General features: G+C 41.8%; 1 protein-coding gene across 7 annotated transcripts in view; it reads left to right on the top strand.

Annotated features, from left to right (window-relative positions):
- The first annotated feature begins 4,089 nt into the window (after positions 1-4,089).
- The window catches only part of NFXL1 (nuclear transcription factor, X-box binding like 1), a 42,016-nt gene continuing 31,814 nt past the window's right edge, over positions 4,090-14,291 (top strand). The window contains exons 1-4 of one of the 7 annotated variants that reach the window (XM_084760058.1): positions 4,090-4,745; positions 5,082-5,312; positions 7,853-8,032; positions 11,807-11,916. In XM_084760058.1, the coding sequence (XP_084616184.1) occupies positions 5,084-5,312; positions 7,853-8,032; positions 11,807-11,916 (519 nt within the window). In that variant the 5' untranslated portion in view covers positions 4,090-4,745; positions 5,082-5,083. Of the gene's footprint in view, positions 4,824-4,894; positions 4,981-5,081; positions 5,313-7,852; positions 8,033-8,093; positions 9,866-11,415; positions 11,644-11,806; positions 11,917-14,291 lie in introns of those variants that run through there. The other 6 variants (XM_084760059.1, XM_084760057.1, XM_084760056.1 and 3 more) reach the window with 6 other exon arrangements.

The following is a 14,291-nucleotide window of genomic DNA, read 5'->3' as shown; positions in this document are numbered from 1 at the left end:
GAGGCACTCTACTCCTGACTTGTACCCTATCTCCAGATGCTGCATATTATACCTGAAGGCTGAAGGAGACTATTGGTTGAAACACCAAGTGTCTGTTTCTAACACTGGAATCCAGATTTTATCAGAAAGGGGACAGTTCTGCACAGTGGAAAGCAGAGGAGCTGGGTGGTCTTTCTGTTCTGTACAGCACTAGTCTACAGGGAAAACAGGAGGTAGGTAGGCTTTGGAAGTGCCAACAAGGCCACGTGATAGCCAGGGATGGAGTGGGAGTGCTGAGTGCTGGCTGGGTGGGCTGGGCCTGCTCTGCAGGTTGCCAGTGTGGTAAACCGAGTGGTGGATTGAGTTGTGAACATGAACAGAAGGGCATCCTGCCAATTCTTGTGTCAAAGGAAAGGCTAGTGGCAGGACAGGGCAAGTTTTTAAGGTGACTGGGCAGCAACCACAAGCAACACCAGCAAAGTGCTTCACGCCTGCAGTGCCTCTTTAGCGTTGTCTTATATTCAGAGAGCCTAAACAGTACTCAGAACGCCGGAAGGAGTCAGGATTATAGGATATCTATTGAATTATGAAGAGAGAGGCAATAAGTTTATAACCGGCAGTGTTTAAGATGGTAAGATGTTTAAGATGTATAAAAGATAAATACATTTGAAGAGTTGAGTATAGACACTCTGACAAAACCAATCCAAAGAAGTACAATACGTCGGTATAATAACTAAATTGCATTGTCAAATATCTGGTCAACAGGCATATCCAGGTATCATTTCTCTAGACTTATTTTAGAATAGCTTTTAAAAATGGAGGAGTAGCGCACATATGGTGGTTACACATCACAAACACGAAACTGATGAGTTACTGTGTCTGGACATGACACACCCATGAATCTGCTCCGTTTATAAGGGCGGAACATTTCCACACCCAGGATAACCAATGTTCACAGGTGAAGTCTTCCTAACGCCACCAGAAGTGAGCACCTATCTGCCTTCTATCACTTGTTCAACAAACTACAAAAAATGGAACTACCACTATCGTAACTGGCGTTAATAATACTTTTAAATATATCCTTGTGATTTGCCTACCACGCTATGTACATAGGTACAGGTACATAGATCTGTAGTTTTTCTGACACAGTAGTTTATCATATGACTGTATAACAGTTTGCTTTTCAAGTGCCTGATGTTACCAGAGTTCTGTTACAACGTAAGTGTATTCCTCAGGTCCATGTGTAAACTTAATATCGAGATTAATAGTTTGATGAGCTTTGGAGATGAAAACTTTGGGAGATATTTATGGTTAGATGCCATTACGAGGGTGGAGCTCCATGATGTGACTAATGCTTTAAAAGGATAGAAGCCAGAGCCTGTCTTTCTTGTTATCTAGCAATGTGATGTCTCCTGCCATGTTATGACACAGCAGCAATCTCTCACCAGCTGCAGACATGTTCCCAAACAGTAAGAATAAATCTGTGTTTTGCTAAGACTACTAAGGCAGTTAGAGTTGCTCATAATATTCAAACGTGGCCTCGTATATTGTTACAGCAACAGGAAACAGACAGAGGCCAGTTTCACATTGTTTCTAGTTTGGGGCTATTTTGAATATACTTCCAACAAACTTATATGCATACATTTGTGCATGGGCATGTATTCATATGTGTAGTTATATTTTCTTTTCTTTTGGCTGTATATCCAGAAATGGAACTCCATAGTCATAGTCCTTTAGGTGATGTTGCGCAACATTTTGGGGGTTTGCAGCAGCTTCGTCTTCCACTGCAAAGTGTGAGCACTCCAGACACTTGGGACTATGTTGTCTTCAGAACTCTTTTTGTGGGAACAGTTTTTAAAATTGGAATCAATTATAAGTGCCCACATACATTCCTCAATCTCTAAACCCATAGCCCCCATGCAAAACGTCGACCAACTCTTATTTTTGCTGCTATCTGAAACTTCAAAGTTTGCCCCGGCCCGCCGGGGTTCGACTAACGCTCAGGAGGAAAATTTTCCTGTATGGAGACAGAACACTAGACACGAAGAAGGGGGCAAGTCTGCATTCTGATCAAACCCCATTTATTGAGAAATTTTACAGAGTTTATATAGGCACAGAGGCATGGGTATTTGCATAAACAAGGGTTGCTGTGGATACCTAACTCTGGAATGCTCCAGCAGGTAGGTATCTACCTTTACAGCTGCTATAATTGCAGGAGAGAAATTCCAGGAAAGTCGTGAAGGATCTGATTAGTCAGGAAAAAGCTCCTGGAACTGCTGCTCGCAGGCAGCTGGCCCTTAATCTGATTTTATCAGTAGTCCCACCAGAAAAGGAGTAGCTCGGGGGTCTGGAATGACCAGCCCCCACAATAAACCACAACAGGTGTCTAACTGCCGACCTACGACAAGGTCAGCTAGTTTCTGGTGAATGGCAGACTTCCGGAGAAACAGAAACCGAGGTTCTGACAAGATGGCTGAACATTGGCCATGTAGCCCGTCCCCAACAAAAGTTAAAAACAGCAGCATGGAAAGGTTGAAATCATGCTCTCCACTCATGCACGCTCCTGTGTTGTGACTCAGCAGCTCTCCATGGTCAAGGGTTACGATGATACAGTGTGTGCTCATGCAGGGAGCTCAGAACAGTGACGCCAAAGTGATCATGATTATAACTTCTTATTACGTTCCTGGAAAAAATTGAATGTGATATTTTTGCATTTTTAGGCTCTTCAAAGTAACTGACATCTCAACATGTGTTTGTCAGCTTTCTATGGACTGTACCACATTCCTGAGATAAACCAGCTTAAAAAGAGGAAGTGTGTATTTTGGACTAGGTTCCAGAGGCTTCAATCCTAAAAGACTGGCCTCACTGCTTTGGGTTCGTGGTCAGACAGTGCTAGGCATATGTGGTAGGGGCCAAATCACATACCTCTTCCAAGAGGTGGTGGTGGAGGAGGAAGAGGAGGAGGAGGAGGAAGAAGGAAAGAACAGAGGAAGAAGAAGAAAAGAAGGAGGAGGAGGAGGAGGAGGAGGAGAAGAAGAAAGAACAAGAGCCAGTCTTCTTCAAGGGCACATCCCTTGACCTCCAGCCTCCCTGTAGACTCTGCCAGGTTTCATTACAAAAACCGAGGATGAACTTGTTAACACGTGGCTTCTCATGACATTTCAGATAAAGATAGTTACACAATCTAAAGTATAGTGTCTAAGAGTGGAGGCTGGGACTTACTTTACCTAGTTGCCCCAGGCTCTGCTGGAGTATTGAAAAAAAAATTTTGTGCCTTTATTTATCCGTTAAAACTGGTTTTAATGATGATACTTCGCATGCTGCTAAAGAGGTAAGTAAAAGAAAAAAAAAACCTAGAAGGATGCTTGTATGAAGCCTTGAATAAAAGGATACGTAATAGCCAATGTTTGGGGGGACGGAGGAAATGTGTTCTCAGGAAGGTTCTGTATGGAGATTTGGACAGTGTGGTAACACAGATCTGTGGTCACACCATGGTTCTCTCAGGGTCTCCCTCATGGCGGCCTCTCAATATTCCCTGGACAGCACTGATTTTGGATAAAGTACAGGCCATGATGCAATACTTATTTGTCAAAGGTTAAGAGCATGAGTCTTAATAACAGACTGGAATTAAAGCTTAGTTCCCACAGTTACCTCTCCATGTTTCCATTTCCTCAGTGGTAAAGTTGGAATGAGAAATAAAGTCATCTTAATTGCAAAATCTCTGTTAATGCAGTGGGCATGGTGGTGAAAGCCTGTAAGCCCAACAACTCCAAAGGCTGTGGCAGGAGTTCAAGGACAGCCTAGACAATTAAAAAAAACTCACCCCAATAAATTATATATGTAAACTTTGTAGATGTGTAAATACATACATGCAAACACAACATAAGAAAAAAGACAAAAAGCTACAAACACATTTGTGCAAATGTTGTGTACATGCTTGGACACATTAGATGGCATCTAAATACTGGATATTTGTGGTAAATGTTGAAGGGTAATTTAAGGATTGTCTAATTCCAAATATTTACCAAAGTTTTGCTCAGTCGCAGAGAGACTACTAAATGAATTTCTGCGATCTATACATATGCTATTTATACTCAGCGCAGTCCAAACATTAACTCTTGGTTTCAGTTATTTTCCTTAAAGAAATTTTCTTGAGGGAGTAGTCTTTAAGTAAAAAAACAAGCCGCTTCTAGGGGAAAGCTCTTTTTTAACTATAAAAGACCGTAATAGTAGGCGTTGGATTTCATTGGAAATTCAGGAGAGCTTTCTCAACTCAGGTCACTTTCCCACAATGCTTCTGTAGCTTTCCTATTTTCCAAGGCTACCTCAGTGTTTTCTTTGTAAGAACTTCCTGGACGAGAATATTCAAGCAATCTGGAATCAGCAAGACAATGGCGAGAAGACTTTATGCCATTAGCCCTCGCAGGCTGAATCCTGACCCCCTGCGGACTTCCAGGGAGCAGCTGCATACGGGTCGGTTAAGAGCATGCTCCGGACGCGGCCACCAGTGAAGGTATCCGCCTTTTTCGAGTCCCAGAGCACCCTGGGAAATATAGTTCCAAGAGGCTGGGAGGTACGCTTGGGGGCATGCGCAGTAAGAATTCCTTAGCCTCTTCCGGATAAGGAAGCGGCCGCGCTGCCACGCGTTCTGCGGTCGCCCGGAGGCTTCTGGGAGTTGTAGTCTGTGGCCGTGGGAGCCGTCGGTAGGGAGACGTAGCTTTCGGTGCAGTTCACTCCAGCAGTTGGTTCCCGGCCGCGGCCGGAGGGTCAGTCAGCGCTTCTCTGCCCCGCACTTCTCCCGCGGCTGAGGAGGATTTCCGGTGGCTCCGCTTTTCCTGTCCCGGGTGGGTGGCTGGGTGGTCTTCGTGCCTCCGCGGGTCATCTCTGTCCCCAGTCTCTTCCCTCCTCGCCCTCCGTTCGAGCCCGGGTTTGGCGGGGACTGGCCCTCGGGAGACACAGGGCCGCGACCTCTTCAGACCTGGCTGGTCTCCATGTCGCAGGGTCCGTCCGCGCCCAGCCTCGCCCCGGCGGTCCCTCGGCAGCCACGCACAGCCTCGGACGGCCGCTCACGCGCCTTCTCCTCCTTTCTCTCTCCGCTGCAGGGATGGACGCCTCCTGGCGCCAGCTGGCCGCTGGCCGAGGCCGAGCCCGAGGACGGGCCGCCGCAGTCCCCTCCTCAGGAAACGGAGCCCCTGTCGGCGGCGCGGGAGGAGGGCGAGTCAAAGGGTCTGGGAGCGCGGTGCCCCCCGGCCCCGGCCCTGGCGGAGCAGCTCCGGGTCGCAGGCAGCGCTCCGCCGGGGGCGAAGAAGCCCCGCAGACCCCGGGGGCCAGCGGTGAGGACGGCTCCGGCCCCCGGCCCCGCCCGGCTCCCCACGCTCTTCTCTACTTAACGCTGGCTGCCTGTGCCTTCGTAGTCTCATTCACTTCTGAGCTGCTCGGGAGTTCAGTAGTGGACACCTTCTCAGGCTCAGACAGATTTCCATTTTATCTCTTTCATCTTAATTTTAATTGATATTGCCTTTGTTATTCTCTGCTCAGAACTCTGTCTATCTATCTACCTATCCCCCATCAATCAATCAATCAATCAATCAGTCAATCAGTCTATCTATTTTTAACCTACCTGAATCCCTAGGCTTTTAAATTTTAAGTTGTGTCTACTTCGTCAGGTTTGTTTGGTTAACTCAGTGCTTGCTTACCAGTACATTGTTTGCCAGGGTTCAGTTTCTTTTAAAATCTAAAATGTTTAACGTTTGTTGTTGTAAAGCAAGACTTTGTGCCTTCCTATTTTTGTGTGTGGTAACAGCAAGCTAGGCTAAGGTCTCAGAATCTCATTTACACAAGGATTGGGAACTCCATCCTACATTAATTAACTACTTTCAAGGCTTGTTGTTGATAGCTAGCTTTCAGGCTACCTGACTAAAATTTTTTTTGACTAATTGCCTTAGATTCTGTAAGCGATTTGCTTGTTGGTGTTTACGACTGATTCCAGTTTCTAAAGTTCATGTCTTTTCATGGCTGCGTCTGGTGCTGCCACCATGGATTTGTCAATAACCTTGGTCCAAGATCTTGCTTTAGTGGAATGTTGAGAGCCTGTACATCTAACTGTACATAGAGAGAGGAGGATGATCCCTGAACTCATTTTGTGTATTTTTCAGAAGACTTTAAAAAATTTTCTCCCTTCCCTTTAGAAGCAAAATTGAGCCTCTTGAGTGGGGTTTTTCAGGGTAACTTGAAAGTTAGTTTGTGCTGATTTTGCTTGCAATTGGGTCAGTTTATCTTAGGTGAAGTGTGTGGTTCAGAGACCTATGAACAAGTTCTTAAGCATGCTTGGGATCTTGTGGGAAGCAGGGAAGCAAGCATCTCTATATGGATATTTGATGTCTGAGTTGAAGGAATAATGTGAGAAGGCTGCTTGGTGACTTTGTCTGCTACTTGCCTTCAGATGGTACTAGGTACATAACAGTCTCGGTGTTTCTGTTATATTTTCCCAAGTCAACTTTTTTTTTTCCTCTAAATTTAAACACATCTCCTGAGGGGAGTAAAAGGTAAAATATCGCTAAGTACAAATATACCATCTAAAATGATATTTATTTTGATAGTGGCTCATCAGCCTGCTGTATGAAGTTTTTAATTAGTGATTTACAATAGTAAATTTAAAATCCTGTTAATATGAGCACCAGTGCAGTAATTCAGCAAGCTTGTGGGTCTTTTAAAACACAGGTGCTGTCTGTAGCACTTAGTCACCAGGATTCTTACTCTCAGGAAGTTGGCAGTCTCAGCTGGGAACACATGCTAGGAAGTTATCTGCTGCTGCTTTGCCCTGTCCTGTAATTGAGTACAGCGAGAAGGACAGAGAGTGCTCCAGAAATGAGCACTCATTAAACGTTATTTCACACCCTTTTTCCGGACAATAGTAGACGAACAATTCAATAGATTTTTACTTTTTTTCTTTTTTTTTTTTGAGTGAAATCATTAGAAACATGTTTTTTTGTGTTAACATTTTGTGTGACCACAAAAATGTCAAGTTCACCTTGAAGGCTGGAAGGTTTTGAGCTTTCTAAGAAGCAGCTAATAAATACAGGCGATAAACTATGGATATTGTCTGTGTGCAAGGCTTTGGTGGGCTGGACTGGGTTCCTGAGACTGGTTTCAAGAAGCACCGCCTCCTGTCATCCTGGTGTGCTTCCACTGAATCTAGTCCCCACGATGTATAATGTATTGTAGCGAATTTTACTACTTACTTATTTTTGAGATAGTATCTTACTATGTAGCTAACCCTGGCTGGCTGTGATCTCAGACCCACTGACTTCTGTCTTCTGAGTTCTAGGATAAATGATGTGATATGTGTGTATGGTAATGCCTCCCTTGTGCTTTGGCTGTCCTGGAGCGCTCTATGTAGCCCATGCTGGCTTCGAACTCACAGAGATCCATCTCTGCTTCTGCCTCCAGAATGCTGGGATTAGAGGCGTGTGCCCCATGCCTGGCTTGTACAGTATATTTTAACCTCTCATTTCCATTTCCATTTTTTGTTGGTATTGTTATCTTGAGACTGTTGATGAGGTGTTTAGCACCATTACTGTGCTTAAGAATTTGTCGTTAGGTTTTTAGTCTCTGTGTCTATAGTACCTGATTACTTTTGATAGGCTGCTTCTACCTTAGTGTTTGTCATGTTGTTCCCTTGGGTTCCGTAGTAAGGAATTACATTCTTTTCCCTCACAGATTGCAAGAAGGTAGGATGTTCTAAAGGCCACTTTGAAATGTGTGTTTAAAACTGATAGATAGAAAAATTGGACCTGAAAAGTAACGAAGTGTCATTCTACATCATGCCAGTGAGGACACTTTTTCAGAAATGACACTGTTTTCTTTTTTCAAGTAGAGCTAATGTCTCAGAGGAAATTTGAGGAGATCAAGAAGGCCAACCAAGCTGCAGCCAGAAAGCTGATGGAGGAACACTGCAGTTCTTCCTCCTCTGAAGAGGAAGGGGATGAAGACCTTGAAGGAAAACAGGGGAAAATCGTGGCAAAGACATTCATAACATACACGACTCACACAGGTACTATGTTACCGACTAACCTTTCCGCTCGAAATAGAAGTCTGTTTCTGATAATTGTTTAGTTATAATTTAAATTACCACACAGGATAGGTTTCATTTGTAGTGTGGAATCCTGTGAAGCTGAGCATGTTTTGTTCTATGAGGTGTATGTTGTTAATACCAATCTGTGGATGAAGGAGACTGGCGAGTGCCCTTCACAGCTGTAGTTCCCAGAGAGGCAGGTGGGCTGGGTGGTCTCTGCTTGCGATTCTCTTGGGCCATAGGGCTTTCAGGGACCTCTTTCCAGGTAGTGTTCATTTTCTTCTTTTTATCACCTTAAGATTGCCCTAAAGTTATTTTGTTTCTTGACTTTAGTTTTATTTCTTACATTTGATTTTCATTATTTTTAAAAAATTAAGTCTTGAAAGGTCTTACATGTATATTCATTATCTGTTGTATTTGTTTGGGTTGTGCTTAAAGTATCCACTCTTACTTAATGTGAGAGAGGGCCATAGTGATTCTGGTTTGTATGCTTATTAATATCAAGTTATTAAAAATTATTTCAAAGATTAATATCTATATGCCCTCACTTTATAAAATTTATTCTCATATTATTAGAAACTATGTCTCTCGGTATTTCTGTAGCTACGTTTCATGCTGTTTAGTCTTATGTTAGTTACACATGCTTATAGTCTCAGTTCTTTTTTTCCTTTAAAATCTTGTTAGAGCTATTAAAAAAAAAAAGACAAAAAACAGAAATACAGAAACTTTTTAGGAAATGGCTCTTTATAAGAAAGAATCTCCTAAAATTATACAATTAGTAAATGGCAAAGTTGACATAAACATGATTTTCTCAGCTTTCAAAAATTTATTTGAGACAAGGTCTCTCTGTGTAACCTTGGCTGTGCTGGACTCACTTTGTAGACCAGGCTGGCCTCAGACGCACAGAGATCCACCTGCCTCTGTCTCCCAAGTGCTGGAATCAAAGGTGTGCGTCACCACTGCTTGGCAGCTTTTGAAGTTTTACTGGGCTCATGTGTCTTCAGTGTAAAAGCAAGGCCTTTCTGAAGTAGACGAGATAGCTGTTCATGTACCTGTTTATAGGCGGAAATCAGGAGACTGCTTAAAAGGACGACTCACAAGCCAAACTAAGATTTGGAATTCGCAGTTGCTGTGTCTTGCTAGTGTTTGCCATGTTGACATTGGCTCAGGGTCTCTGTGTTATGTGGCATGTGTCTTGTGGTTGGCATGAGGTGGCACAGCTGCCTACTGAAACATCTAACACGTTTTGTAGGTTGGTGTCAGAGGTTTGCTACCATAGCGATCTTCTTTCTTTGCTTGTCATTTAAAAAGCTTTTTCTGCTTAAAAAAAAAAAAAAAAAAAGGCCTGTTTTCCTTTAGGCATAGGCCTTTTGTTGTAATTCCACACCAGCTCTCTTACGCTTGTCCCTTGGTTGTTCCATAGTGCTTTACTGAGAACAGGATGGCTAGTACAGCAGGCTGAGCCCAGCAGACTTTGTATACTAGGTGCGATAAACATAACTTAAGAAGACTAGTGTTAGTAAGTCTTCAGGCTGGCTTGGGTAGTGTGCCCCACCCCAGTCCGTTGTGCTTTGTTTCTTCGTGAGTTGCCTGCGTGTACTGATGAAATTGCAAAGGTTGACATGCATTCTCTAAGAAATTTACTGTCTCTCCTGAGGAATTACGGAAGTTCAGCTAAAATGTCAAGCCTAGCAAAATAAAAGCAGATGAAAGCAACTTTAAGGATAGAGAACTTCCTGCTTCTGGATGACTTCCTAAATAATCTTAAGTTTCATGGCAAAGAGGACCTCACTTGAACCGTTCTAAGGCAAGGCAGGTGGCTCTTTTCTAGTGTAGTAGAAAATACTGTCATTTGCATGCTTCATGAGTTTTTTAATACAGTTTTCTTCTCACAGTAATTTTTGTATCAAATACATTAATACTTTGGTTCTTGTTCCTGTATATTTTACACTGTGCATGTGATAAATTAAGGAAACTGCGATAGTTAAGTGTTTTAATTTAATAGATCCAGGGTAATGAGATGGTGTCTACCCCATGCTGGTGAGTTGAACACTAGTACATTACCAACGACCCCTCCCATTTTTCTGGTCTCAGGCTTCGCATTTCTATGATTTTCTTATCTCATTCACACTTTGAATGCTAGAATAAAGCATGGCCATGGACTTATTCTAAAGAGTGTGTCACCTTCACCCACAGACAGCTCATATCAGAAAAGGTGACTTTTCTTGTGTTCTTACCTAGTAGCAGTCCAGTCTTCTAGCTTGGAAATGTGTGAGCAGAGATGGTACATACCCTGCACAAATTAAACATAGTCTAATTGTCACCAAAGCCTCCTAGATTTTACTTGGTAAATTTTAAAAATATTTATTTTTGAACCAGGGTCTCTTCCGGTGGCTCTATCTGGCCTAGAACTTGCTGTTTACCCCCGCTCACCCCCTTACTCAGCCTCCCCTCTGCTGATCCCTTAAGCACCCCCTTTTCTCCCCGTATACTGGCTTTACCTGTTGTAGGTCTAGTTTACCTCCAGTGCGGCTACTGTTAGTGTTTGACAGAAGAGAAAACCGAGAAGTGTTAGAGAGCTTAGCACAGTTCTACACCATCATACTTTAAAATTTAAGTTGTATGAATTAACTGTTAAATTGAACGAATAAGCTGATGAAATTTAAAATGTTACAAGTTCTTAAAAGCCAATAGTACTGTCAGCAATATAACCATACTAAATACAGTTATTCTGTATAAGGATAGTTTAGAAACTTAAATGTCAATTAAAAAACATTTGTCTTTAAATTTTTGTAGTTTCAGAGTGCTTTACGTTTGTTCTCTTAACAGCACAAATGACATGTTTATGTATGGTAGGGCAAACTTTTGTTAAGTCGTGTGCTTAGATGATTTTAGAAAAGAAACTAAGATTCTTATTTACTTAGTATTCCTTTTTGGCAACAAATTTTGGGTTGAACTACATCATTGCCATGATAAATTCTGTCCGTATTTAAGCTTACTTATATTATTGACCTACTTTTCTTGGAAATTCAGTCAGTGTGTGTTAAATCATTTTAGTTACATTTTACACAAACATGACTTGAATTACCACCATTTTGGTGTTGTTTGTACTTTAAAGTGCTGTTCTTTCATTAACGTCTTTTTTCTTGGACCTTTTCTCTGTAACCCCTCACTAAGCATAGAATAGAAATTGAGGACTCACTTAGTGGTCCAACTGAGGTCACTGACGTGTTCTGTGTCTCAGATTTCTCATGTATAACACTGAGGTAATAGTAATTTATTGTGCTTGAAAATAAGTACTTAATAGTTGTTTAAAGGAAGTACAGTTTGGGAGTTTTAGTCTGTAAACAAGTCTATACTGCTGTTTAAAGCAGGAGTAGTGAGCAGCTTAATGACCCGTGGTATTGTAAGCTCAGCATCTTCTCAGTCATACGACACGTGTCTGAGCGTGTCACGTGCTAACCTTTCCTTCCATACTGCGGATTCTTGATGTGTTATTACTTGCCATACTGTGGTTCTGCCAGTGGTTCTTCCTCCACCGGAGCAGAAAGCCAGTGAGGGAGCTGAAGTGCTGTTAATTCATGGACTTGGTAAACCCTTTGTTAGTTCACTGAGTATTTTACTTCTTTTGAGGTTTTAACATATTTTCTGCAGTTAAAATTGCTTAGCATTTGTCATATAGCATGATGCTGATGAAGATGTGTTGTTTTCAGGTGTTATTTACTGTGCTGTTTTCAATTTTTAAATTTTAAGATGGAGATGTACATGAATTAGAGCGAACAAAACAGTATCTGAATGAAGCTTTTCAAGCGGGGGCTATGACATGCCTAATTTGTATTGCTTCAGTGAAGAGAAACCAAGCAGTAAGTTTTCTCCCAGTTCTGTCTCTCCCCCAAGCATCATCTCACACTTAACAGTACTTAGCCGTTTACTGTACTTTTACTTAGGTTTGGTTAAAAATTCTTTGACAATTTTATATGTGAATTAATATTCATTTTGTAAATCTGAAAAATTTAAGGAATTATGGCTAAATAATTTTAGCACTGTTGATATCTGAAACAAGTATTTCAATGCTACTGCATATGCTGTTTTAGTAAGGCGCTTTTAGCATCTGTTTAGATATTCCTACAACTACAGAATGCTACTGTGTGGTGGTGCTGTCGTCTACCAAAGCCTAGTGTCTGCTAGGCAAACAGTCTGCAATAAAGATAGGCACGGTCTTTGTCTTCGCGGAATGAGAACTTGGTAGTGATGCTTGAGGTTGATGAGCTTCTTCTAACAAAGTTGAGAGTATTGTGGGGAGTAGCCAGGGTCACCGGGGAGGCAGAGCGAGAGAGACATGACTATGCTGTTATAAGAGCTCTGGCCTGATTGTGGCGCTGTCATAAATTTAGGAGGCATTAATGAAACAATTAAAGAGAAGTGACAACGGAGCATGACAGACTCAACTTTAAGATCTCATATTAATCCTTTACTGGTGGAGTAGCATTGCTGCGAGAGAGATGATCAGCTTCCATAGAAGGGATAGAGTGTTCTGGTCCTTAGAGTGAGTGATAATTGAGTGCTGCTGGGAGCGCAAAGAGGCGGGTGGCCTCATACTTAGAGTCTCCTTGACTTGCTGTGGTTCCAGCGGCATGGTGAGTAGTGCGTCTGCTGCTCACTGCAGTCTTGGTCTCTGTGTGGGTGCTTCCCTGTCCTCCATCTTGTCACAGTTGCTTGTCCACCTTTGGAACAACTCAGCCAGTATGCAACTCAGCCAGAGAGATGCAGCACTAAGGAGTTCACGTCTCCCGGAATAGCATTCTTCTAGGGAACGGTGACTGACCCAGGTAGTGTGTTGGCTAGAGTTAGAACAGTGTATTTTACAGTGTTTTTCTTTAAAGGGCTTCGTGCAGTATTGAACTGCTGAGGCCTTAGTAGTAACAGTTCTACAAAATACCATTACGTGGCATTTCTTCTTTCTTGTCTACTCACTCCTCTAGGTTATTTCAGAAAGGCTTTTGGGGAATCAAAACTGAGGAGTTAGCTGTTTTTTTGTTTTTTTTGTTTTTGTTTTTTCGAGACAGGGTTTCTCAGTGTATCCTTGGCCGTCCTTGACTCCCTTTGTGGACCAGGCTGGCCTCAAACTCATAGTGATCCTCCTGCCTCTGCCTCCCGAGTGCTGGGATTAAAGGCGTGTGCCACCACACCTGACAGCTGTTTCTTTTCAGATAATGCTGCTGTCTACTTTATGGTACAGGTCTGATTTTTTTTTCCCTCCCAAATAGTTGTAATAAGGAGACCAGAACTGAGCTTTTTTTTTTGTTGTTGTTGTTATATTAAAATGTTGATAGGTTTAAAAATTAAGTTAGTACTACTTCTTAAGCCTTAACATTTTTTTATGTTTGTGAATACATGTGTGCCACAGTGGATCTGGGGGAGTCAGGGCAACTTTATGTGGGTTCTGGGGATCTGGTCTCCACACTTCCACAGTAAGTGCTGTTACCTGCTGAGCCACCTCACTGGCTCTTCCTTAAGTTTTTATATTACATATATTTTCACTGTTCAGCTCTTAAAATTTGTGTTAAATGCTAGACTTACAGCGGTTTTTTGTTTTTCGTTTTTGTTTTTTTGAGACAGAGTTTTTGTGTATAGCTCTGGCTGTCCTGGACTGGATTTGTAGACCAGGCTGGTCTCAAACTCACAGAGATCTATCTGCCTCTGCCTCCCTAAGTACTGGGATCAAAGGTGTGTGCAACCACACCTGGCATAGATTATTGTTTTTTGTTTTTCTTTAAATAACAGGTTATATATAGATACACAAATTATGGCCAGGATTTTCTTGTTGTATTGTTTATAGTTGGGTATAATAGATGTCTAGCAATAAAAACTAATGAAATTATGATACATAAATCTCTATGATAAAATGCTTAGGTATATTTGACAAGAATAAATGCTTATATCATATTTTAAGAAGATATTAGTCAGTACATGTATATGTGTATATGAATATGTGTACACTCATGTAAAATTAAAGATCATTCAGGTTGTTAGCTATAGTTTTTATTTTGCTAATTGTATATGGGTGATTAATATTTTTCTTTCACATGTTATTCCCCTAACTACATTTTTGTAAAGATCATGTCTTCTATGATATTAAAAGGAGTTTGTTTTGTTTTTCAGTCTCTAGGTAACTTTGAAAATAATTCAGTGTGTGATAATCACTGTGTAACTGACAAATATATAATCAGTTTTGACA

The sequence above is a fragment of the Acomys minous genome (assembly GCF_964271855.1).
Source record: "Acomys minous genome assembly, chromosome: 15".
In the NCBI taxonomy this organism is placed as follows: domain Eukaryota; kingdom Metazoa; phylum Chordata; class Mammalia; order Rodentia; family Muridae; genus Acomys; species Acomys minous.
This window is presented reverse-complemented; position numbering and strand designations above follow the sequence as displayed.